Here is a 27,698-nt window from a genome sequence, read left to right on the forward strand (position 1 = left end):
TTTCAGTTAGTCTAACTGGGAGCAGCAGTACTTGCTGGAATTGTTTGGTTTTCCAAAAGGAGTCCATAACAGAGGACTCCCTTCCAATCCCACCATACACCCAACATCACCTTCTTTGGATGAAGACCGGCCTTTGGTATAGGGTTGGTGATGGTTCATTTCACTTGCCCCACAGTCTCTTCCGTTCCACATTATTGTACAGTATCTACTTTTTATCGCCCATCACAGTTGTTTTTAAAACAAAAGACAGAATGTTTTCATTATGTGTAAGTAGAGAATCACATGTGGAAATACAGTCAAGAGGTTTTTTATCCTAAGTTATGTGGGACCCAAACGCCATAGAGATGAACATAACCAAGCTGGTGCAATGATTGTCAATGCTTGCTTCAAACATGTTGGCTGTCTCCTGAGTAGTACAGTGTTCATTGTTCTCAATGTCTCAATTTGACTGCTATCAACTTCAAGTGTTAAACCCGGCCGTGGAGCACTGTCCAGCAAGAAATCACCCTGAAATCTCACAAACCACTTCTGACACATTCGATCAGTCACGGCACATACTGCACAAGTCTTTTCTTGCACTTCAGTTGCGTTTTTACCTTTCTTGAAATAATCAAGCATGATATGCCAAAAATGTTGCTTTTTTTCTACCATCTTCAATAATAAAATGGCTACAGAAAAATTCACCGATTTTGATTAGATTCTTAAAAAAATGTATGCTCATATGATAGCTGTCACAATACAATCTAACAAAACAGTTCTGAATGAAGTTAAAAACAACTAAGTGCTCCTAGAACTTGCCTTATGGGCAGGGGTGGGGGGGGGAGCTTTTTGGCTAACCCAGTATTTTGAAATTCACTAAATATGTAAGTAAAAACAATGCCAAAATTTGAAGACACCAAAATTTAATAACAATTCTGGGCTAAAAGAGAGTAGAATAAACAGACTTTCAGGATTTGGAAATGCAACTTTAAAGACAAGAGCAGTTAAGTCCCTCTCTCTAGCTGCTCATCTACCAGTATTTAAGAGAGACAGAAAAGGAAAGTGATGGTTTCACAGGTATGGTGATGGTTTAGTTGCTAAGTCGTGTCCGGCTCTTGCAACCCCGTGGATTGTAGCCTGTAGGGCTCCCCTGTCCATGGGATTTTCCCGGCAAGAATACTGGAGTGGATTGCCAGTATAGACATGTAAAAATCCATCACATTGAACCTTTAAATATGTGTACTTAACTGTACACCAATTATACCACAATAACGTAGCAAAACATTTTCTTTAAATATAAAGACAAAAAGGTGACTACAAAAGCCACCAACTTCTAACCATGCACTGACACTCCCAGAAGACGGCTCAATAACAGCTCCTAATCAGAGAAGGAAATGAGACGGTGGTGGCTGGTGGACACATTCATGATCAGTCACATGACGGAAGCGCTGTATCAGGGCAGAGGGGCTATGCATCGCCAACACCAGCTGCCATGCTCAGGGCCAACAGAGCCCATCAGAGAAGGTCCAGCCCTCTTGACAAGGTGCCGTCTTCAGGGGAAAAGCACAGGGAAAGAGAACACTGCCAGAGCAGCACTGACACAGTCCTGGCAGACAAAAGCAGGAGCAGGCGGTCACAATGGAAGGCTGCGAATGAAGGCAAAGTATGTCTGGACAGCTTCCTCTTCCCAGAACTAACCTCTCCTTCCCATTTCTCAAAACCATGCAGCAGTGGCATCCTTGAGTTATTAACTCACAGAACACTGCTAAACGTGGTCCCAATGGCCTGAATTAAGAGATTCTCACAGGAGTCACTGAACTTATATCTGACCAAAAGGATACCAGTTTTTTATAAAAATGTCAGACAATCAAAACAGTCACAGAATTGCATATTTTGAGAACAAGTGCTAAGACTTCAAACTTGAAAATCACATTCAGAACCTCTGGGGCTAGCCAGTTTTCATAGGTTGAAAAGAACCAACAAGGCCCCCTCTTCTTCATTGTACAATTAAAAAATATCTATGACATAGATGTAACAACTGGAAATATAAATACGGACTGTAGTATTTGATACTATTCAAGAATTACTGTTATTTTTTAGGTGTGGTGATACGTATTTTAAACTCATCATTTAAAGATAATATTGTAAAACTGATGAATATGCTGTCTTGAGACTGGCTTCAAATAACATAGGGAAACTGATGGGAATACAGATGGGGAAAAAAAAAAGCACCTAGAAGCTATTAACTGCTAAGGCCAGGGCATGGGCAGGTGGACCCCATACTGTTGTGTACTTAGCTATATTGTAACTGCTGAGGTTAGGGTGTGGGTAAGTGGACATCATACTGCTGTGTACTTATGTATTTTTGTATTAGAAAATTTTCACAATAAAAGGTTTTTCAAAGTGTTTTACAAAGGTGAAGTAAACTTATGGATTAAAACAGACGAAACATAATGAATTCAACTTTTTAAACAAATCCAACGTGTAAGTTTTGAATAGATCTTGTTTCCAATTTTTTTTTAATTTTTGGGACAACTGGGCAAATTTAAATGAGCTATCAAATAACTGAAAGAATTACAGCTTCTAAGCATGGTAACTATCGTGGTCATGCAGTGGAATGTCTTCATTATGTTAAGGGCCGTACCGAAGGACAAAAGCCTAAAAGACTGTAACTCTGAGCTGGTTTGGAACACACACACTCTCTCATACGGTAGATAAAGCTCGCGTGGCGCAGTGGTGACTGCTGAGTCTCAGTGCTGGGTATTACGGATTCACTGTATCGTTCACTCCATTATTCTGTATATTTGAAAATGTTCTGTAGGAAAATAAAGTGAAAAAAATAATGCCTTCAGATTGTGGCGCACAGCTGAGAGAGGATCTAAGAAAATGCCCAGGAAACAACAGTCATGCAGGAGCTAAAGGGACAAGGAAGGAAGCAAGCAGAGGTCCACCACTACTAAGAAATGAACACAAAAGGCTGCTGAGCCTTTACTAAGGCATGATTTAGGACAGCATGGTCTTTAGCAATCTGATCTGAAAAATAACCTGATCTGATTAGCTACACAAGCAAATAAAGGTCAATACACACAGCCAACGTCCTATAGAAAGGCATAGCTCTACAGGACAAACTATTTCATAAACAGAATAGAAAATGGAGAAACCGTCTGAGGAAGTGAAAACACAAGCAACACGTCCATGACCTGAAAGAAAGATTAGGAGAAAAGAGCCTCTAAGAAACTATTCAATACTGAATATTCAAAGTTCAAGATTCCTAATAAGAAAGTCCATGACCATTTTGTCACTATTCTAACTTCAGCAAGAGCCTGAAGCTTGAACTAAATAGAAAAAAGAAGCTGTCCACCTAAATAAGCCTCAAGGACACAGTATAAAGCAAAGCTAGGAAGATCTAAGTACACACCCCTCCAGAGCCTGAGCCCTCTGACTCAGCAGCACTCTTTCGCCCCACCACACCCACTGAATCAACAACAGGCCAACATAAGATGTCAAGTGTTTTTTAAGAGACGCTAGAGGCCTACTGTGGCAGAGGTCCATCAGCTGGCCTGAGGTCTCTTAATCACCTGAAATGTCCTTTTTACACCTGCCTCATATGTACATTTTTCTGAAGATAAAAAGATGACTAATGATGTACTTAAAATGTGCACATCTCATATGTGTATATTTCACCTAAAATCAAAACCTAAAAGAACTGTAAACAAATACAAACAATATGCACACTGAAATACATGGGGAAAGTGTATCAACATCCACAGCTTAGTTCAAAACACATGAAAAAACAAGGCACACTTCAGGATGGATGGAGTAAAATGTCTAATTTTAAAAGTTGATTTTAAAGTTTAACTGTAGAACCCTGACAGTCCATTTATCGATGTTCACTGAGTTTTTTCCAGCTTCTCTGTATACTGGAAAAACAGTTACCCACTCTTTCTGCTAATTATAACAACAATTTCTAATATATATATTATCCTACTGCTTATTCTTATAACTGTGAACTATGTCCTAAACTTAGAAATTGATTTTGGCTTTTCGTATGGGCACAAATATTACATCACTTTCTATCCAACACTGAAGACAAATCAATTTCAAGGGATGCAAACAAGTCTCTCAGTCAAAAACCAAATGTCTGTAGACACATTCCTTTTTCTTTCATATAGCACTAGATTCATTGTGTCACAACAAACAACCTCAATAGGAGTCTTACAAACTTAAAATTAAAAAATACAAATAAACACATATACATCTCATAATATCAAAAACAGACAAAGCCTTTGTGAAATAATTTTTAGATGTGCCAATGATTCATAATACAAAACCAAATACATTTATTGCTTGGTCTTTCAAAAACAGTTAACAGCTTTCCACATGCTCCTTTCCTAGAGATCATTCATAAGGATGCCACACAGACCACACACTAATCAGAGCCTTGCCCCTCCTCACTCTCAGGAGACACACACTGCCACGGGCTGACGTCTCTGGGCAGAACTCATGCACAGACAGGGCCACAGCTCTCCAACTGTGAACTCTGAGGGGCAGAAGCTTTTTACTTGGAAACAGATCATTCCCCCCCCCCCAAAGTACTGCATACCACACAGATTTCATATAATAACTTTCCAAGTATAAGACATTTACTTAGGAAATATGGAAATTCAGAAATATACAGAACATGTGAAGAGGAAAAACCTGCACCAAACACAGCATCATGAAATTTCAGAACCCAGAGACAGAGCACCAAAGATAAGCCCAGCTCAGTCAACCAAGCATCAGAAAGACACTGGGTCTTCCTGGGGGTCCAGTGGTTAAGAATCCACCTGCCGATGCAGGGGTCAGGGGTTCAATCCCTGGTCCAGGAAGATCCCACATGCAGAGCACCTATAGCGCCTAGGCTGCAACTGCTGAAGCCGCGCCCTACAGCCTGTGCTCCACAGGAGCAGCCACCGAGATGAGGGCCCCAGGCACCACCGTGAAGAGCAGCCCCGCTCGCTGCAACCAGAGATGCCCGTGCGCACCAACCAAGACCTAGCACAGCCAATAAAGACACCGCATGTTCTTAAAAAGATAATGACATTCTCAATGGCAACAACAAAACTGGCAAATAATTCAGCAACATTCCCAAAATTCTAAGGGGAAATAACTGTTAGCCTAGAATTCTATATCCAGACATACTAACCATGAACTGTGAGTGCAGAATAAATCGTTTTCAGACATGAAAAATCTCAAAACTATGATTTTCTGATATTCTCTTGAGAGATTACTGAACAAAGATCCTCCACTAACACCAAGGAATAAACTAAAAAAGTAAACAAAGAATCAAGTGGAAGGAAAGAGGCGCGAACTCCCTGAGATGATGGAGGAGAAAGACCCAGGGTAAGCCCCCAAGGACAAGCGGCCAAGGCCAGAAGATGAGAGAAGGTTTCAAAAAGACATCACCAAGAGGGGAAAACACAAACACCTTATATGGCCTAAAAAGCTGAGAAGAGATTCCACACCTGGGCTGAAGCTAAGGGTTTAATTAACTATGTAGTTATAGAAATCTAGGGAAGAAAAAAGTAACTGCAGAAGAAAACAGCCAGACGTTTGCAGCAGTGTGCAATGCTGACATGGTCACAGCAACAGAGAGAGGGTGGGAGCTACTCTCCAGTTGCAGTGCACAGGCTTCTCATTGCAGGGGCTTCTCCTGTCACAGGGCACAGGCTCTAGGGCGCTTGGGCTTCAGCAGTTACAACACGTGGGCTCAGCAGTTACTGCTCCCAGGCTTAGAGCACAGGCTCAACAGTTGCGGCGCACAGGCTTAGTTGCTTCACAGCATGTAGGGTGTTCCCAGATCAGGGACCAAACCCATATTCTCCTACACTGGTAGGTGGATTCCTCACCAGGGAAGCCCTATCCATTTAAAATACAGTAATGTGTACATGTCCGTCCCAAACTCCTTAACTATCCCTTCCCCACATCAACCATAAGTTCAAAGTGAAGCTTAATTTTTAAACAAATCTGGGATCTTACTTCATGGACATAATTCTGAGTTTAAAAAGAAAAAAAGCAGCATATCATAAAGCATTTTCACTTATTTAATATCCCTCTCAAACAAATAGTAAGACCAGTTAAACACTGAAATAAACCAACAGTTTAATCAAACCATTACTTTACTAGGTAGATCTGCACTTACACATAACTATTTGCATACTGATCTCAATTTTAAGCTTCTTTCTATTATACTGCCAAACTGTCCTCCAAACATGTTTCCCTAATTTATCCACCACCAAGCCATGCATGGAAGCAATCACAGAAGCCTTTGCATCACTCTTAGCAATATTTTCATCTTGTAAAAAGACATTGCCAATGTAATATCTAAATCACCTCTTACACAGAGCGTACTACAAAAAACTGAATGTTTTCTTGATGATCAATGCAAATATGATGTTAGTTACAGATACTGCTGGCTGTAAATGGGAGTAGAAAAGAATCCTGAACGTGTGCCTGAATGTGCCTTGGGAGTATGACTGCATGCTTACTGCTAGAATCCTCAAATAACATAGCTGAGGAGATATAATGAGTCATTAAATAAATGCCAAAAATGAAACGTCTTTCCCAGGAGTGACACAGTCAGGATTTGCGCCACATCTTGCTAACACAACAGCCTGAATGCTTTCCAATATTGTTCTGATTCCAAAACCGGACATTCTCCTCCAGATGCACATGTAGTCAGCTTACTATGCTTATTCATGAGAATGCAATTAATATCACCCTCATCTCCAGATTCTGAGTAATGGAATCTTTCAGCAAAAGACACATCATCTCATCGTTAAGGTTCTCTAAACCCTCCCTATGTCACACTTCTAAGAACTAAGACATAAACAGTGTTAGGGCTGCAAAAGTGCTTTAAAGGCCACATACACATACACACTCCATATACTACACATCAGCTTTGTCTGAAAATCTGGTGGAGAGAGAACCAGAAGACTGAGAAAGTAGCAGAAATGGAGAAAATTTTTAATTTTTTTACAGTGACAAATTTTTACTTAATCAACAGATAAGAAAAAAGGCTCACTAAAAAAGGAAATTTAAAAATTCAAGTTATTAAAATACTGAGAGGATCTCAGAAAAAGAAGGGATACAGGTGTAGTCCAGACTCTAGTCAGGTGGCTAAAAGCACTCAACAGGACACTGGTGGGACTTTCAAAGTACCATTTATTTTTTTTGCAAATTTTACACACATCTTTATTCCCAGCATCTAACAATCTGAAGATCTGGCAATGCTGGGCCAGCAGTGTGGCAGATGACAACCATCTAGCACTCAACAGGGGACACCCATTCAAACAAGGCAGGTCCTCTTGGCAGCCACCATGCCCATCACGCCCACTACTCCCCCCTGCAGGCCCCAGCTTCTGGGTTAGAGGAACAGCTTGAGAGCAGTCTTGGAAAGAAAGGACCCAGTTCTCTACAAGAAGGAAGAGGAATGGCAGCTGTTCTACAGGTTGGCAAGAGGAGAAAGCTATCAGACAGCAGTACCCGCCCTCTACACACCAAACCTTCTCCTCAGCGGAGCACTTCATACCTGCAGGCCAAGCAAAGCAGCCTGACCAGCTGCAAATAAACCTGAGGCTCTTTTTGTAAAAGAGTAAGAAAAAATTGGAAGCTTTTAGTACATTTTTACATTAACTTGTACCACAGAGAAAATGAGTACAAGTGAGCTACAATGGAGAATTCTAGAACAATGACATTTTCTGAAGGTCTCCAGCATGATCACATATAGTAGAAAAACTAGTACTTATGCAAAACATAACTTCAATTCATTCCTACCACCATATAGAAAAATTAGCCTAAAATGGATCATATATCTAAAAGTAAAATCTAAAACTGTAAAACTTCTGGAAGAAAACTGTTGTGATGTTGGGTTAGGCAAAGATGTCTTAGAAATGATACCAAAATCATGATCCATAAAAGAACAAAATGATAAACTGAACTTCATTAAATTTTAAACCTCCTGCTCTTTTAAAGATGATGTTGAGACTGAAAAGAGCCACAGACTATGAAAAAATATTCGCAAATCATGTATCTGATAAAGAACTCTCAAACCCAATAAGAAAACAAACAAAAACAGACAGGCAGAAAAAGATGTACACAGTTAACCAAAGTCAAATGGCAAACAGGCACATGAAACAAGGTTTGATATTATTAGTCATTAGATAAGTGCAAGTTAAAACTACATTAACATATCACTAAATATTCACTAGCATGTCTAAAATTAAAAAGAATGACTACCAAGTATTGGCAAAGACATAAAGGCATTTGCACGCTCCTCCTGCTGGTGGCAGCATACAATGCCACAAGCCCTTTGGAAGACAGTTCGGCAGTTTCTTATAAAGTTAAACGTATACCTACCTGCCTGAAGTTTATTTATTAAGAGAAATGAAAGTTTATGTTCATATAAAGAATGTACACAAATATTCATAGCAGTTTCATTTGTGACAGCCCCAAACTGCAAACAAGCCAAATGTTCATCAACTGGTGAACAAATAAGCACTTAGTGGTATTTCTGTACAATGGAACAATAGTATGAAATGAACTACTGATATAAACTACAACGTGGATGTCAAAAATTGTGCTGAATGAAAGCCAGCACCCTCCAAAATACATTTTATATGATTCACTTATACAAAATTTTAGATTAACTACAAGTGATCTGCAGTGAGGGAAAACAGAAGAGCTATTTCCCGGAGCCTAGGCAAGGTCACGAAGGGGCAGGAGGAAACTTCTGGGGATGAGCAGTGAGTGAACACACGAAACTGAAAGGATGCCACGTGCCGCATGGAACGCCCTGCAAATGCATGTAGTTACTGAGAGGCAGTCACACCTGCAGACAGCTGTGCTTAGAAAGGTAAACCAGATAAGATGGCGTACAAAAGGAGATGGTAGTACCGTTCAGTGGTTAAAGAATCCAGTGAGTAGTAACAGGGAAAAACACTGCTTAATCCCAGGGAAGGGATGTTCCCTTACAGATCCCAAAAGATGGCATGAAGTAGCAGGTATTCTAGTCCAGGTGTAAGAGAAAGAGTGCGAATAAAAGCCATGCAAAAACAAAAGAAAAATATTGTTTTGGAAAGAACAGGTCAATGTGGCAAAGACCTAGGAATTTTAAGTTGGAGACTAGGCTTCACTGTGTCTTAAGAGTCATGGGAAATCGACCTGCAAACATTACTCTGGTATAAAGCCAAGGAACACAAAGTCAAGGAGAGAAACCTTGGAAGCAAGAAGACCAAGCCAAGAAGGTCTTTCTTTGGGTGTGAGCTACAAGGCGAACAAAGGCAGTAAGGGTGGGACTGGAATGGGACACATGGGCAGAAGGAAGGAAGAATTTTATGATTATCAACACAAGAACTCAGGACAAGGACACTGCTGCTGTCTCCTCTTCTGTCAAGTTAACTACGTGAGGCTACAGTTCTGAGGGACAAAGGCGCACCCCAGCAGGCTCAGGAGGCTGAGCCTGGGGCCGGAGTGCAGGCCACCACAGCTGCAGCAGAATCACGAAGTCCATTCCGGGTGAATAAAGCCTGGGATGAGCCAACACCAAAATGAAGGCTCACGGAGGCAAGTCCCATTTCAGAAAAACTATCTTTACGAGGTCTAAACTCAAACAAATTCCACTTTCAGCTGTACCACTGATTTCTAAAATCTGAAAATATTCTTATGGACCTTACACAGAAAATAAGACTTTCTTTTAAAACCATAATCAAAGTGCTAAAGTACTAGAGAGAGATCAGTTATCTCTAGAAACATTAGCAACATGGAAATTCTACCCATTAACATGGCAAGATGATCTTTAGTTTCTAGTAATCAACACTATTTCATAAATTCATACAAAGTCTGGCATAAACAGTTACTTGTACCAAGCTATGACTGGAATGAAGTTCTGTGTTGTGGAAGGATATCCGAAATGTAATATACAAAGCTTTAAATGCATAAAGAATTAAGTTTTTATTCTACTTATCAAGAAGCCTAATCCTATGAACCAGGAAATCAATACAAACCCCAAATTCCAATTCTATAACCACTCTTCTTGAAATTCATTCCCATTGCATTCTCCCACAGTCACATTAACAAAACACTTTTTGCCACCCAGCACATGTGGCCTTGCATACCTGCTTGGAAGGTAGGATTCGCTCCAGGGTACATGTTGGGGGAGTAGGCAGGAGCTGCTGCTGCATAGCCCATTGGGAAACCAGCTGGAGAAAAATAAAGAACAGTGTGATTTTAAAACCAGGGCTCCCAAAGACCTGACTGTCCTCACCTTCTTCACCACAACTCCCAGACTGAGCTCGGGAGCCCAACAGCACGTGGGTACCCAGCAGGCTGCCTCTAGTCGTCTCCTTTCCTCAGAGTTGTGATGGGTCACGATCATAAACATGTCATTTAAACCTATGAGTAAATGCTTACAACTTTCTATAACTGAAAACATTTGACAGAAATGGAATTAAATGAAGAAGGAAAAACAAAAACCCAAAATGAAGTCAGAAAACTCAATATTTCTGGCAGCTTTACTCTAAAGTTTATTCACATAATTCATTACTTAGCAAGATTAGTAAGAGTGCTAAGAGCTTCTTGCACTAAAGAGGCTCTAACCATATACAAGTGTATATACACATGGAACTGGGAAAAATCCAACCTCACAATCCATTTGCAAGCAACCTGACTTTTATTAACACAAATGAGGGATCCTTAATATGACTAAATTACAACCACTTATCAATCATGTGAACACAAAAGAAATTTCAGTCAAAACCAGAGGGGCCTCAGTTATCTGCTCTAGGGCCCTCACAGTTCAGCTGGACCCAGTTACGAGTCACTGGGGCACTACAGGGCACAGAGCCAAGGTCTGCTAGACTTCACTAACGACACAACTAGCTGTGAGGAGCTATAATCCCCCCAGGAGATTCTGATTTGCAGGGCTCCAATCAACAAGGTTGAGAACCACTGTCCCTTCCTGTTCCTGCCCACGGTGCTGGCCACAGAACTGTCCTCCTGAAAATGCCCCTTGGCAAGCACCATAAACTGTCTCCAACATCTTACTCTACCTCCCTTCTGGCACACAGGGGCTGGAAAGCTAAATACTGCAGTCCTCTCTTGCAAGAAATTGGAAGTGATCTCAAATCCTAATTACTTCAGGAAAACAAACCTTCAGAATAGCAAAAAATACCATTAGCTGAGTAAAAAAGACAGCTTTTCACAAGAAACACACTTGCAAATTATTTAGACAATGGGCAAATACACTTAAAATGTAAATAATTTTTAAAGTTAAAAAAAAATAGAAAAAAACAACCAACAGAAGACATGAACAGAGAGAACTGCCAACCACATTTCTAACTTCAGACTGGAGAAAATCCAAAAGGAGACAACACACTCTGCTGGCAAGGCTATGGGGAACAACAGACTCACACACTTCTGGTAGGAATACAAAGCAGTAGGATTTTTTCCTAGTACCTTTAAAATTACATTTACATTAGAAGATGTAGTATATATACTATGAAATATTACTTAGCCACTAAAAGAATGAAATAATGCCATTTGCAGCAACATGGACGGACCCAGAAGTCATCATACTAAGTGAAGCAAGACAAAGACAAGTATCATGGACAAGTATATGTGGAATCTTAAAAAAAAAATGATATAAATGAACTTATTTACAGAACAGAAACAGACTCACAGACTTAGAAAAGAACTTATGGTAAACAAGAGTAAAGTTGGTGTTATATTTAAAACAGATAACCAAGAAGAACCTACTATATACAGCACAGGGAACTCAGCTCAATATTCTGTCATAACCTAAATGGGAAAAGAATTGGAAAAAGGATACACGTACATGTATAACTGAATCACTCTACTGTAGACCTGAAACTAACACAACAATGCTAATCAACTATACTCCAATATAAAATTAAAAAAAAATTTTTTTAAGAATAACAGGAAAAAAATTACATCTGCATGCACTCGCTCCCCTGACCATTTCACCTCAAGGAATCCACCCTGAAGATAATTTCCTCCAACACAATCTACTACAGTATTACTGGAATAGCAAAATCCTTCAAACAACATATCCATCCAAAGAACTGGTTGAATTAAATTATGAAAACCCCACAACTTGCAGGCTTCTGCAGCAGTATTACGTAAAACACAAAGAACAAGGCAAACCTTTGTGAGCTGACAGGGAACAATGATTAAGTTGACAAAGCAAAGCGAACACCAGCACCTGCACCTCTATTCCAGGAGCCTACTCAGCCTCAAGGAGGAAGGAGGCTGACAGCGTTCAGCAGCAGCACACTCTCGGCCACTTCTGCCTGCTGAGACCTCCCCTGCCGAAGCTACCGCAGGGCTCCTCACCGAGCCAGCTGACGCTGCACACAGGCACCACAGCCCTGAGGCCCCTCCCCAGTGCTGCTTCCACCCACCAGGTCCTTCACAAGTGTCATCCACCACAGTGACGTCCGCATTCCTAATTCCATCTCAGTGTACAACACCCTTTATGTAACAAAGGACAAATTAGAATATATGGACACAGTTGGCCTGGGGGCATGATATGACTGAATGTCAAAGTGCCCTCCAAAATTTATTTTTTGAAACTCTAATCCGCAGTGTGGTGGTATTTGGGGAAACTCAATTGTGGTAGTCATTTTACAACATATACATACATTAAATCATCACATACACTTTTAAAAAAGTGCTGTACAAACTAAATACATACAATTTTTGTTCTTATCAATCATACCTCAAATGGGGAGGGAAGACATCAACTGGACCACCTATACTTTTTAATACACCACGTATTACATTCCATGAAAAAAATACTAGGAATGTTAAGGCATAGGACCATATATGAGTGAAAAAGAAAAAAAAAAGATAAACTGATAACAGACCACAGATCCAGAGACTGCAACGTGGTCTTTAAAATAACTCTGTATTTCTTACTCTGAAAAGTAGACCTCAGGTTCGCTCTAAGCTGCTGCAGCTGTTTAGGAGACCTGTGCACAGTGTCTAAGTCTTTGGTCCCTCATCTTGCCCCTGCCCTCCACCAGCCAGGCTTGCTCCACCAGTACCTACAAGTCCAGGGGGAATCTGGGAGCAGGAGCTGCAGAGGACCTGGAGTTGCAGCGACCCTCCTCCTGAGGTTGAGAGGGGTGCCCTGTGCAAGGTCCCAGGGCTGCACCCACGGTGCTGAGACTCAGTCTCCTAACCTTACAGTAGTAGCAGTAGTATTACTCGCTCAGTCATGTCCAACTCTTTGTGGCACAGACTGTAGCCTGCCAGGCTTCTCTGCCCATGGGATTCTCCAGGCAAGAATACTGGAGTGGACTGCCATTCCCTTCTCCAAAGGATCTTTCCAACCCAGGAATCCAACCCAGCTGGTCTCCTGCACTGCAAGCAGATTCTTTACCATCTGGGCTACAGGGAAGACTACCTACCTTACAGTAGGTTCCAGTAATATTTAACTGAATCTCAGGCTCTAGGGATTAAAACTGGTCCATAGGCTTGTGGAACCCTTGATTCAGCCAAGTCCCTCTGTGCTCCTTCCTCTCTTAGATCAAGTACCAGGGAGGAGGAGTCTGAGATGGGACTGGAGGGACCCCTGAAGTGCTGGCCTCAGCTGACTAAGGAGGTCGGGACCCACACTGTCACAGATGCCAGAGGCCTCTTAGGGCAGAGTCCAGGGGGACAGTCAGGAGGTGGTCTCTGTCTCATCAAGTGAATATTGATCACCAAAGGGGTAGGGAGCAGGCTGATCCTGCTCCCTAAAAAGATGTGCTCCTTCTTCCCCTTGGTGCGTGAGCTTTAAGGCTCCAGTCACCCACACCCAGCTCTTTCCAGGTCCAACGCACCTCTGGCAGCCTTGCAAGTCTCGCTTCCAGTTGCAAAACTCCCCAGGCTCCATCTAGGCTGCAGAGATGGTACCTGGAGGTTCAAGTCTAAAAAGTGCTGCCCCTTCAGTGCGGAAGTGGAGGGGAAAAGGGTGAATGTAGTAACGGGGTAGGGTAGACAGGGGTGAGTGCCCTAGGAGCCTTTGAGAAAGAAACCCCAATCCCCTGCAACTATCCATTGATGCCATAGGTTTTTCAGAGCCTTTTGAGAAGAGATGCCTCTTCCCTTACTTCTGTGTTGAAAAGTATACAAACCCAACTTTTCATCCTCTTGCTGCTTTGCCAGAATTTTTTTTTTAATGTCGTTCTTGGCTTACTTGGTTTTCAGTTCCCTAAATAGCAGTTTTGAGCTGTCCAAGCTATTTAAAAGTGTTCTCCTTAAATTGAGACTAAACCCTACTCTTTTGGAAAAACTACCTTCACTTCAGAGGAGATATTCTTTTCTTCCCATTCCTCCCTTCCCTGATGGTCCAACGGCTAAGACTCTGCGCTCCCCATTCAGGGGGCCCAGGTTCTATCCCTGGTGAGGGAACTAGATCCCACATGCTGCAACTAAGACCTGACATAACCTAAATAAATTTTTAAAAAATCAAGCCAGTCAAACAGCTCTGTGAGCACTAAGCAGAATAAACACAAAACATAGTCACGTCTTGTCATTCCACAGGAGAAACATAGATAGGTTAAAAGCAGCAAGGAGGGAGCAGGGAAATACTAATTTCAAAGAAACAAAAAAGACAAAAACCAGAGGACAACACAACTACCTTTAAAGTGCTGAGAGAAAATAACTGCCAACCTAAAACTGTACACTCAGTGTGGCAGGCAAAAAAAAAAGGAACTCCTCAGAAGAAATATCATCAAATCCCTGGAACCTATAAATGTTACCTTATTTGGGAAAAGGTTCTTTGTCGACGTAAGTTAAGGATCTCAAGATACTCATCATAGATTACAGGTGGTGGGGGCCTAAATCCAAGTGTCCACACTGTGAAACACAGATGAGAAGGAAATGATGTAACCATGAAAACAGAAGCCGGGATGATGTGTCCACAAAGCAATCTACGTCAAGGAACGCTGAAAGCTCCAGAAATTTCAAGAAGCAAGCAAGGATTCTCCCCTCCACCTTCCACAGGGTGTGAGGCCCTGCCACGCCTGGATTTTGGCTTCTGGCCCCACAACTATGAGAGAATCAATTTGGCCCCACAACTATGAGAGAATCAATTCCTATGGTTTTTAAGACACCATCCTTGTAGCAATTTGTCACAGCGGTCACAGAAAACCAGTACACTCATCAAAAATAGGCTCAAAAATAAAAGCATTTTCACAAAGAAAATTCACTGCTAGCAGACATGCAGTAAAGAGTGGGGAAGGAAGGGTAACTAAAGGGATTTATCCTAGTAAAAGGAAAATGATCCTAAACAAAAAACACATAGATACAGAAAGCAATGAAAATAATGTTTGACTGCACAAAACAAAAACAGTAATGGCTTAAGGCATGGTCAGTTCAGTCAGTCCAGTCGCTCAGTCGTGTCCGACTCTGATACACAAAAGAAGAGAGGGGGCAAAATGTGTTGTAATCGTCAGAGTCATCACTAGACAGTAATTTTTTCAAAAATTAAAAGAAAAATTTAATGTAAAATATTTGGTTAATCCAAAAGAAGAAAAAGAAAGTGAACAAAACAGATATAGGAGCTATGAATTAGAAAACAATAGTAAGATGGTACATACGAACCCAATTATTGTCATCCCTCAGTATCCCAGGTTCCAGGACATGATACCCCAAATCCACAGGTATGAATGACTGTATGTCAGCTCTCATGTAACTACAATTAGAAGATGTTCCTTTTTTCCCATTAAGTGTAAATTTTAGAAAATTATGGACAAGCTTCTCCATCTGCTTGTATTAAAGTATAGAATGGTAAGCATAAAATGGTATAAAGGCATTTTCTTTCTTTGTGATGTCTTGTTTTGGTACTAAAGTTATCCTAGCCTTAAAATCCTGTAGGCACATTATTTCGCTATGTTTAACCCCAATTTCCATTCAAAATACCTAGAGTGGCTACAAGTTTCTATACTGAACTTTTGCTGATCAGAGAGTTTTATCAAAGTCAAGGAGACCAAAATACTAAAAGCAAGGCAAGGGATAGGTGTAACTGCTAAGTCACCGCAGTCGTGTCCGACTCTGTGCGACCCTATAGACGGCAGCCTATCAGGCTCCCCCGTCCCTGGAATTCTCCAGGCAAGAACAATGGAGTGGGTTGCCATTTCCTTCTTCAATGCGTGAAAGTGCAAAGTGAAAGGGAAGTCGCTCAGTCGTGTCTGACTCTTCGCGACCCCATGGACTGCAGCCCACCAGGTTCCTCCATCCATGGGATTCTCCAGGCAAGAGTACTGGAGTGGGATGCCATTGCCTTCTCCAAGGTATAAAGAAATGAATAAAATAAGGATCATTTAAAAATTTTAAAGACTTAAAGTTTTAGAAATTTCCTTTTAAAGACCAAAAAAAAAACCCTAAAAAGTACACAGACCTGGTATATGACAAGCAACCAATATTTCATTATATAGTCTATCAGGTAATGCTAACACCATCAAGTTTAACCTATTTCCTGATTTCAGAGCTACACAGGATTCTCTTCAGTAGATTACCTGGAACTCTGTTTAAACTAGTGCAAATACATTAAAGATAGGAGGTCTCACCACTAAATTATTTTTTACCAATTCTAGAAAATCCTGTCACTGTTTTTCTCTAGTCTCTCTACTTAGTCCTTCTGGAGCTTTTAATTCTCTTCAGAACTTCTCATCCTAACACCTCTATTTCGTAACCAATCTACTTCCCCCTTCCTTCTGCTGCACGCTGGTCCCTCCTTAAGCAGTGTTTTGCCTGCGGTTTAACTGGAATTCTGTTCAAATGCTTTTTTTTTTTTTCCATTTAAGTTCCAGTTGATTCTTTTTGCTATGATTCTTTCTTTTGCATCTTCAATTATTATCAGCATGCTTGTCTGATGTGGTTTCTACCTGATGTTTTATTCCTGCTATCTATCACGACTGGTGACTCAGACATGATGAGCAACAGCACCGTGTTTTATAATGACTCTGACTTTGGGCCACCCACACGACCTAGACTGGGAACGCTTGCCTTCACACAGTTCTGCGTTCGTTGCTGTCAGGTGCTTCAGGGGTAATGCAGCCCAGAGACTACGTTTTTTGTTAGTTTCTCAATTTATGGACCCCTTGGAAGGACAAGTAATTCAAAGCAGAACCCAAAACATCCTTGAATGGTTACCAAGTCTTAGAAAAGACTTCTTCCTTCCCAGAGCCAAAGCTGAAATGAATTTCTCCATGGAACCAGTATGGACTGATTTACTTACCTCTCTTATAGGAGTACCACCCTCAGGAGGAATCAGAGTGATGAGGGGTCCCACTCCAAATCCCAGCCTTACAAGAGCAGACACTTCACTTCGTCCCCAAAAGGGTTGCTAAAACCCACAAAGAACAAATGCCCCTAGGGCAGGCACATCAACTCAATGGCCAAATACTCTGGTTTTTATGTCACCTTCATACTTAGCTGTAGAAATGGCTTTCTTGCAAAAGTTCAGTTAAACATTTTTGAAATGTTTCTTCAATTTTTCAGGGGTTTTGAGCAACAGGGTTTTAAGAGTATCTGTCCCACCATATTATCTAAACCCAAAATTGTAATGTTACAGACAACTATTCCTTTCAATTAGGGCAACCATTTGCTATTTTTGACCATCAACTCCTATTCTCACAAATTTCACTTCACCTTATTTCAGCCCATGTTTGACTAGCAGGCTTCATTAAGGTGGAGAATGTGGCTCAACCATAAATTCATCAGTGGACTCCCCTTCCTGATCCAGGGTGCAGGCATGAAGAGAACAAGAAGTCCCCCGGGGCTTTCCTATAAAGCCAGATGAAGAGACTCACAGCCAAGGGAGGGGCTGAGCACCACACAACCACAACGGGGAGAAGTGTGACCTGTGACCCACATTGCAGCAATACTGAGGAAGTGAAGCTGAGCACAGGAAGTAAAGAAACCAGACGTAGTCCCTACCCTTGGAACCACTAGATCAGGCTCTGACTGAAGCCAGCCCAAGCTCCTGATTTTTCAATTCCATGAGCTGACACATTTTCTTCCTTATCTAAGCCACTTGAGCTGGGTCTGTCCATCAAAAGCATTCTTAATGACATAGAAATGGACCATGTATTCAAAGTTTAATAATGGAAACAAAATTTTACATGCTTACCTGGATAACCAATTCCTTTGGCATTTGCATAGGGTACCCCAGAAGAACCCGGGCTATAAACAGGATTCATGATTTCAAGAACTAAAAAGGGAAAAAAAGTGATTTAGCCAAGCATTTTTGTTCTCAGGTTTTTCTCCATCATCAGTCTCAAAAAAGCAGGTAGCAAGAGGCCTTTCTCTAATCTATTCTGAAATGCAGAAACAAGGCACTCCATGCTGCTGCTAACCAACAGAGAACAGAAAAGGAATGCCAAAGCCCTAACGGATGCCCACCAGGACACTGTATGCTTTGCTTTATAACTCTCCTGAGTCCATCAGACGCTAAGGGAAAAAAGTGTTCTCTGTGCCCCTGTTTTTCAAAACAGTTAAAAAAAAAAAAAACAAACTATAAATAATCTAAATGTCCTTATTACAGAGAACAGTCTTAACCAGATCTATCCAGAGCATGAAATACCGTGCAGCTGCTTTTTTCTTGTAAGTGTTTAAAAACACAGGATGCTATAATGATAACTGGGGTAAAAGGGGAGGCAGTACAATACTGTAACGCAGTGTGATCCCAAATGTGCACCTACACACTGGGCATGCGCACCTCCAGCTCAGACAGAACACTATCTGGGAGGAGAATAAAGCATGAACCGTGACTGCCTCTAGATGGAGCGGTTTAATGTTCTTTTTGCACCTTTCTCTATTTCTGAAACACATTAAATTATATATTTCCTAAAAATAAATAAAATACATGTGTATTTCCTAAAAGAGACAAATTAGCTACAGCAACTGTACTAACTGAGTCAATGTTCTATAATTCACAATCTTCTTTGTCTGACAAGGTCAAGAATTTGCACAGCTACAACCATGGTTTTATACCTTCCTCTGAATTTTATCACCCAATGCATTCTTAAAGTGTGAGCTTATTTAAGACTATTCAGTATTCCTTATCCAGTAAGTCAATCACTGACTTACTTGGTAGTAAGGATTAAAGGGATCTTAAATTTAAAAATAAAAACAGCAATAGGGGAGGGGGCAACAGGCATATGGAAACTCTGCACTTTCTGCTCAGTTTTGCTCTGAACCGAAAACTGCTCTAAAAAAGTTAAGTCTATTTAAAAAGAAAAACAGGCAGTTCTCTGGTGACCTCGCCATTAGAATTCTGGGCTTTCACTGCCATGACCCAGGTTCAATCCCCGGCTGAGGAACTGATATTCCACTAGCTATGTTCAGTTCAGTTGCTCAGTCGTGTCCGACTCTTTGCGATCCCATGAATAGCAGCACGCCAGGCCTCCCTGTCCATCACCAACTCCCAGAGTTCACTCAAACTCACATCCATTGAGTCAGTGATGCCATCCAGCCATCTCACCCTCTATCGTCCCCTTCTCCTCCTGCCCCTAATCCCTCCCAGCATCAGAGTCATTTCCAATGAGTCAACTCTTCGCATGAGGTGGCCAAAGTACTGGAGCTTCAGCTTCAGCATCATTTCCTCCAAAGAACACCCAGGGCTGATCTCCTTCAGAATGGACTGGTTCGATCTCCTTGGAGTCCAAGGGACTCTCAGGAGTCTTCTCCAGCACCACAGTTCAAAAGCATCAATTCTTCGTTGCTCAGCTTTCTTCACAGTCCAACTCTCACATCCACACATGACCACAGAAAAACCATAGCCTTGACTAGACGGACCTTTGTTGGCAAAGTAATGTCTCTACTTTTCAATATGCTATCTAGGTTGGTCATAACTTTTCTTCCAAGGAGTAAGCGTCTTTTAATTTCATGGCTGCAGTCACCATCTGCAGTGATTTTGGAGCCCCCAAAAATAAAGTCTGACACTGTTTCCACTGTTAGCACCAAAGACAATGACACACACACAAAGGGGCCACTACCTGCTGACTTTCTAAAAGACACATGTACTTCAAAACACTCTTGGCATCAAATTCCATTACAAAGACAAAATACAAAAACACACCACTTCAAATTTCTACCTCAGCTTACTGACTTAGAGTATTTCCAACCAAGCAGTTCAGTACACACAAAAGTATACCTGGTCAAGTCCTTAGCCTGTGCAGTAAATTCTAAAGTAGAAATTAATTGGAGATATCAGTGATTGGGACATTCATTACCTAAATAACTCTTATTTCTTTAACTTCCAAACCAAAAGGCAGAACAAAATCTGACATGACATCCACAACCACAACTAAGACAGAAATCTAGATCGGTGCTATCCAAAAGAACAAGGATGAAGATGCTCCCTATCTGTGCTGTCTGAGAGAGCATCCATTAGCTATTAATACAAGTAAACAATGAGCACCTGAAAAATGTGGCTAGGATAGGATCCGATTTTTTATTTAACTTCAGTCTGAATTTAAATAGTCGTGTTTGGCTGTAAGCTACCATACTGGACGATGCAAATCTACAGAACAGATTAGAAAGAAACAAGGAGAGCAAAGCATAAGAAGTAGAGAGGAAAACCAACTGTATTTTACATCACAGTTTAAGAAGAAACAAATTGGTAACTTGTCAATCCGCATTAGCTTGCACTTTTAACCCATTCTTGGCGGATCTACAACATAAAATGTAGAGATTTTTTCATATATTTCATCTACTTCTCTGGTTCAACTATCATTTCTGGAGAAGTGAATACTTTTCAATACTCTATTTCTCTATTCTGTGCCAGGATCTAATTTCATTTTCTTAATTGAATAAGTAAAGCACTACACAAAGGCCACAGAGGGGGGAAAAAGACAAGTCACAGTCCCTGTTCTGAGTTTACCATCTAGAAAAGTGCTGCCCCAGAGAACTTTCTGTGAAGATGAAAATGTACATCTGCTCTGTCCACATACAGTAGTCACTACCTGAACACTTGAAATGTGGCTAGACCAAGGACCTACACGTTAGCTGAACTCTGAATAGGAACATGTAGGTGGTGGGTACTGTACTCAACAGGCAGGTCTGCAAGTCAGAAGACATAAACAATGGATGACTCGGGGTCAGAGTGTTAAGGGCCATAAAGGAATAAAGTGTTGTGAGGGTTGAGTGGGAAGAGCAAAAATTTAATGCAGGAGGAGAGGAATGGTCAGGAATAACTTGGATTACACAGGTGGTAGAAGCTCTCAACAGGCAGGATCTTGAAAAGCCACAGAAATTAGAAAATGCAAGATGCACTTTAGGGACACTTTGCAACTGGGCTTGTTTGGAGCTTGGGCTACATGTGAATCAATGAAGATGATTACAAAGACATAGGCTGCTACTGCTAAGTCGATTCAGTCGTGTCCGACTCTGTGCAACCCCATAGACGGCAGCCCACCAGGCTCCCCCGTCCCTGGGATTCTCCAGGCAAGAACACTGGAGTAGGTTGCCATTTCCTTCTCCAATGCAGGAAAGTGAAAAGTGAAAGTGAAGTCGCTCAGTCGTGTCCAACTCTTAGCGACCCCATGGACTGCAGCCTACCAGGCTCCTCCATCCATGGGATTTTCCAGGCAAGAGTACTGGAGTGGGGTGCCATTGCCTTCTCCGAGACATAGGTTAGGTTGGAGCTATCACATGGAGACTCTTAACTGTGGGGCTGCACAGGAGATGTCATCTGGTAGGCAGTGAAGCTGATGAACAGCATAGCAGTTAAAGACAGGAGTTACCATTTGACCTGGCAACTCCACCCTAGGTATATACCCAAGAGAAGCGAAAACACATATCCACACAAAAATTTGTACCTGAATGTTTGTAACAAAATTATTCATTACAGCCAAGAAGTGTAGACAACTCAAAGCACTGAATACCACAAAGGCTTTCCTTATACAATCTTACAGTCTAAACCACTAATAAAATCTTACTCTACATTTACCACTAAAAAAATGTACAGAATTACACTTGAATACTAAATACCATACATCCAAACTACCCAGAAGTTCCTAAAAGCATTTATGCTTCCCAAGAGACTAATAACTATTTCCTAAAGTGATTAAGAAGTTATAATTAAAACTTACAGGTAAAAAAAAAATAACAGGATTAATGAAAGAAAAAGCTGCAGTTCCCACTTCAACAAAAAGGTTTGCACAAGGTCTATGAACAACGTAACAGCTTCTCAAGTTACTTTTGCCTTCAATCTGCCCCAGCATCAGGGTCTTTTTCAATGAGTCAGCTCTTCGCATCAGATGACCAACGACGTACTGGAGCTTCAGCTAAAATTCTTCCAATGAATATTCAGGGTGGAGTTTCTTTAGGATTGACTGGTCTGATAGCCTTGCAGTCCAAGGGACTCTCAAGAGTCTTCTCCAGCACCACAATTTGAAAGCATCAATTCTCTGGCACTCAGTCTTCTTTATGGTCCAACTCTCACATCCGTACATGACTACTGGAAAAACCATAGCTTTGACTATACAGACCTTTGTTGCAAACTGCTATCTCTGCTTTTTAATACACTGTCTAGGTTTGTCTTAGCTTCCTTCCAAAAAGGAAGCATCTTTTACTTTCATGGCTGCAGTCACTGTCTGCAGTGATTCTGGAGCCCAAGAAAGTAAAATCTGTCACTGCTTACCCTTTCCCCTTCTATTTGACATGACATGATGGGACCAGATGCCACAATCTTCGTTTTTTTTAATGTTGAGTTTTAAGCCAGCCTTTTCACTCTCTTCTTTCACCCTCATCAAGAAGCTCTTTAGTTTCTCTTCACTTCCTGCCATTAGGGCGATATCATCTGCATATCTGCAGTTATTGACATTTCTCCCAGCAATCTTGATTCCAGCTTGTGCTTCATCCAAGCCAGCACTTCAAATAATGTACTCTGCACAGAAATCAAATAAGCAGGATGACAATATCACAGCCTTGACATACTCCTTTCCCAATTTTGAACCAGTCTGTTGTTCCGTGTCTGGTTCTAAATGTTGCTTCTTGATCCACATAGATTTCTTAGGAGACTGGTAAGGTGTTCTGATATTCCCATCTCTTTAAGAATTTTCCACAATTTGTTGTGACTCACACCGTCGAAGTGGGTCTTTAGCACTGTCAATGAAGCAAAAGTAGATGTTTTCCTGGAATTCCCTTGCTTTCTCTATGATCCAGTGAATGCTGGCAATTTGATCTCTGGTTCCTCTGCCTTTTCTAAACTCGGACCTTCTTAAGTGAACAGTGCAAAGAAATAGAGGAAAAAGATAGAATGGGAAAGACTAGAGATCACGTCAAGAAAATGGTAGATACTAAGCGAACATTTCATGCAAGGATGGACACTATAAAGGACAGAAATGTTAAGGACCTAACAAAGGACAAAGAGATTAAAAAGAGGTGGCAAGAGTACATAGAAGAACTGTACCAAAAAAAGGCCTTAATGACACACATAACCACGATGGCACTCGCCAAGAGCCAAACATCGTGGAGTGTGAAGTCAAGTGGGCCTTAGGAAGCATTACTACAAATAATTAGTGGAGGTGATGGAATTCCAGCGGAGTTATTTCAAATCCTAAAAGATGATGCTGTTAAAATGCTGCACACAATATGCCAGCAAATTTGGAAAACTCAGCAGTGGCCACAGGACTGGAAATGGACAATTTTCACTCCAACGTCAAAGAATGTTCAAACTACCATACAATTGTGCTCAGTTTATTGATTAGTGGACATGAATGCTGAACCCACTGACCAATCTTAACATCACTAAGAGCAAACTACTTATTTTTTAAAATTTTTATTTATTTTGGCTGTGCTCGGTCTTCACTGCTGCTCGAGCTTTCCTTTAGTTGTGCTGGGAGGTGGCTACTCTCCAGTTGCTGCTCCGGCTTCTCATTTGGCAGCCTCTTATTACAGAGCATAGGATCCAGAGCGTGTGGGCTTCATAGCTGCCACTCCTGGGCTCTAGAGCACAGGCTCAATAGTTGCGGCACACAGGCAAGTGGGATCTTCTTAGATCACAGATTGAATCCATGTCTCCTGCATTGGCTGGTGAATTCTTTACCACTAAGCCACCAGGGAAGCCCCCCGAGCTACTTATTACATGCATCCTCATACAATGGAATCACTCTGCATCATCTGAGGTGTACTGCTACAAAAATACTAAAATCTGAATCCAATGTACCCTACACATCTACCTCCCAGGTGACAGAAAAAGGCAGGAGTTAGAGAAAAATACTGAACACCATAAAGCAATCAGACAAAGTCAAAAGGAGGGAATCTAGAGGGCAAGGGGTCATTTCTGCAGTTAGTCAATGGTCTGGGAAAAGGCCGAGAGTAGGGAGAAGGATGGTTCTAGATTAACATAGATTTAATAAAGGCCACAGGAGGTTTTTGTTTGAATCCTGATTTTAAGATGGAAAAAATTATAAAAAGGTATTTTAAGGATTGAGAGGTACAAACAAACATGGGCTAGATATCAAATGGCATTAAACAATCATTAATTTTGTTATATGTGAGAATAGCATTTTGTTATGTAAAGATGCGTTGGTTTTTAGTATTAAACTATTCAAGGGTAAAAATGACACGATGTCTGTAATCTAAAACATTTTTTTTTTAATTTTAATTGGAGGCTAATTACAACATACTCATTGGAAAAGACTCTGATGCTGGGAGGGATTGGGGGCAGGAGGAGAAGGGGACGACAGAGAATGAGATGGCTGGATGGCATCACTGACTCGATGGACGTGAGTGTGAGTGATGGACAGGTAGTTAGTGATGGACAGGGAGGCCTGGTGTGCTGCGATTCATGGGGTTGCAAAGAGTCGGACACGACTCAGCGACTGAACTGAACTGAACTGAATTACAATATTGTGGTGGTTCTGCCATACATTCACATCAATCAGCCATGGGTGCACATGTGTTCTCCATCCTGACCCTCCCTCCCACCTCCCCCCTCCATCCCATCTCTCAAGGTCATCCCAATGCACCAGCCCTGAGCACGCTATATAATGGGATTGATATGTTGGGTATATGGCTGTATATTGTATTTGCATACTTTTTAAGTAATGAAAAATTAAAGGTAAAAAACCACCATCACCACTCTGCCTGGGATTCTAGTGCCTACGGTCACCCAGAAACCACAGATTTGCCAGTCTGATTTGGTATTGGCCAAGAATCCCAATTTCAAGGCAAGAGAGACAGAGAGAGAGAGAGAGAGAGAGAGAGAAAGAAAGAAAGAAAAGTCGCTCAGTCCTGTCCAACTCTTTGCAACCCCATGAACTATAGCCTACCAGGCTCCTCCGTCCATGGGATTCTCCAGGCAAGAATACTGGAGTGGATTGCCATTTCCTTCTCCAGGGGATTTTCCTGACCCAGGGATCAAATGCTGGTCTCCCACATTGCAGGCAGATGCGTTACCCTCTGAGCCACCAGGGAAGCTAGTATCACTTTTTTTTTTTTTTTAAGTTTCTCATTTGTAATGATGAAAATGTCAGAATTCTTATGGGTGGTTTGACACCTGCAGCAAAACAGGTAAGTCTCAGATTAGGGTTTCAGAGAAGGCAATGGCAACCCACTCCAGTACTCTTGCCTGGAAAATCCCATGGACAGAGGAGCCTGGTAGGCTGCAGTCCATGGGATTGCTAGGAGCCGGACACGACTGAGCGACTTCACTTTCACTTTTCATTTTCCTGCATTGGAGAAGGAAATGGCAACCCACTCCAGTGTTCTTGCCTGGAGAATCACAGGGACAGGGGGGCCTGATGGGCTGCCATCTATGGGGTCGCACAGAATCAGACAGAACTGAAGTGACTTGGTAGCAGTAGATTAGGGTTTAAAAAAGATAACAGCAAAAATTTCTCAACTTGAAATCTAATAATCCTCAGAGGGAAAGTATATTTAACATCCATCACTGTACTAGTTTCTCTAGTCTCAAAATATACCATGACCTAAACAAAGTTCCCACACTAAACAGTAATTCTAAAACTTTAAAAAAGAAAAAAAGAAAGTGAAGTCAATCAGTTGTGTCCGACTCTTTGCTACCCTGTGGACTGTAGAGGCCTTGTATATTATTTTTCTTCATACCAAGAAAACTAAGGTCAAGGGGCTTAAAGTCTCTCTCTCAGACAGCAATACACAAGATAAAACCCGAACAACACAATCAACACTGTTAAGTCTGGGTAACACCTGATAACATCAAGAACAGCACATAAGATAGACTCTGAACGCATCCAAACTCGAGCTTCACTATCAAGGTTTCCAATCTATTGGGAGACATTCACATATTTCTGCACAGAACTTGAAAGATATAGACATAAAGTGGAACACAGGCATAAGAAAAGTAACCATACCTCTATTAGGCTGGTGTGCTGTTGTTTTAAAATTGCTCTCAATTGATCAGTGAAAAGAAGCTGTTTAAATAAGACAAGTTTGGGAGGCAAAAATTTGCCTTTAAGCTACAGAACCTATAAAAAAAAAACTTAAAATAATATTCTTTATATGCCCTTAAGCTTGTTTTTCCCAATTCTAATCCTCTACCTCTGTGGCATTACACTCCTCATTTTCTCATTTGAAAATTCAAATAATTTTGACATCACAATTCTGTCTAGCCTTAAAACAGAAATGAGCTGAATGGCAGCTGTAGAGTAGAATACTAAGTAAAAATCTAACAAATCTATCAGGCCTGGATAAGAGGGCAGGGGCAGTAATACCAACAGCAGCTTCCTCCGCCCATCTGGCTTGTAGGATCCTTCCACTATTCCGAAGAGCAGAAGGCAGGAAGAGGGGATGCTACCTGCTCCGCGTGTCTATAGTGACTGCTACACAGAACCTAGAGGAAGGCTGCAGTTTCCAACTCTTAAAGCCTGCAGGGACCTCTACCATACCTTCAGTTCAGTTCAGTTGCTCAGTCGTGTCCAATTCTTTGCGACCCCATGGGCTGCAGTAAGCCAGGCTTCCCTGTCCATGGTCAATCCCCAGAGCTTGCTCAAACTCATGTCCATCCTTGTCGGTGATGCCATCCAACCGTCTCATCCTCTGTAGTCCCCTTCTCCTCCCGCCTTCAGTCTTGCCTAGGATCAGGGTCTTTTCCAATGTTCTTCACATCAGGTGGCCAAAGTATTGGAGTTTCAGCTTCAACATCAGTCCTTCCAATGAACACCCAGGACTGATCTCCTTTAGGATGGACTGGTTGGATCTCCTTGCAGTCCAAGGGACTCTCAAGAGTCTTCTCCAACACCACAGTTCAAAAGCATCAATTCTTCGGTGCTCAGCTTTCACATCCATACATGATTATTGGAAAAACAGCTTTGACTAGAGGCACCTTTGTTGGCACACCTCAGCTTGTCCATTTAGTCACAAATACGACTAAACGGAAGTAATTATGCAAACGCATTCTAAAAAGCAAGCCCACCCTATAAACCTCAAAAGAAACAAAAAAACTTCACAAAGTGCACCATAGTACCTTCAACAACAGAACAATTAGTCTAATTATTTCCTGTCAAAGCAAAAATAACCCAATCCTTGTTTACTTAACCCAAGTTCTAAAATGTGTCCCTACTATTATTGCTAAGTTTTTCATATACTATTCGAGAAAATAATCTTAAAAATTACACAAGGGTGACTTGAGAATTTAAGGAGGGGGAAGGAGACAAACCTTTTCACTTCAAGGAAGTCTTGCTTGG

At 41.4% G+C, this 27,698-nt stretch overlaps 1 protein-coding gene across 5 annotated transcripts in view; it reads right to left on the reverse strand.

Annotated features, from left to right (window-relative positions):
* FAM168B (family with sequence similarity 168 member B) overlaps window positions 1–27,698 on the reverse strand; it is a 40,300-nt gene that overhangs the window by 11,717 nt on the left and 885 nt on the right. For 2 of the 5 annotated variants that reach the window (XM_055571851.1, XM_055571852.1), the window contains exons 2-3: window positions 18,158–18,238; window positions 10,134–10,217 (exon numbers count right to left, since the gene is read on the reverse strand). In XM_055571851.1, the coding sequence (XP_055427826.1) occupies window positions 10,134–10,217; window positions 18,158–18,227 (154 nt within the window). In that variant the 5' untranslated portion in view covers window positions 18,228–18,238. The remainder of the gene's footprint in view (window positions 1–10,133; window positions 10,218–18,157; window positions 18,239–27,698) is intronic. The other 3 variants (XM_055571854.1, XM_055571855.1, XM_055571853.1) reach the window with 2 other exon arrangements.

The sequence above is a fragment of the Bubalus kerabau genome, chromosome 3 (assembly GCF_029407905.1).
Source record: "Bubalus kerabau isolate K-KA32 ecotype Philippines breed swamp buffalo chromosome 3, PCC_UOA_SB_1v2, whole genome shotgun sequence".
Taxonomy (NCBI): domain Eukaryota; kingdom Metazoa; phylum Chordata; class Mammalia; order Artiodactyla; family Bovidae; genus Bubalus; species Bubalus kerabau.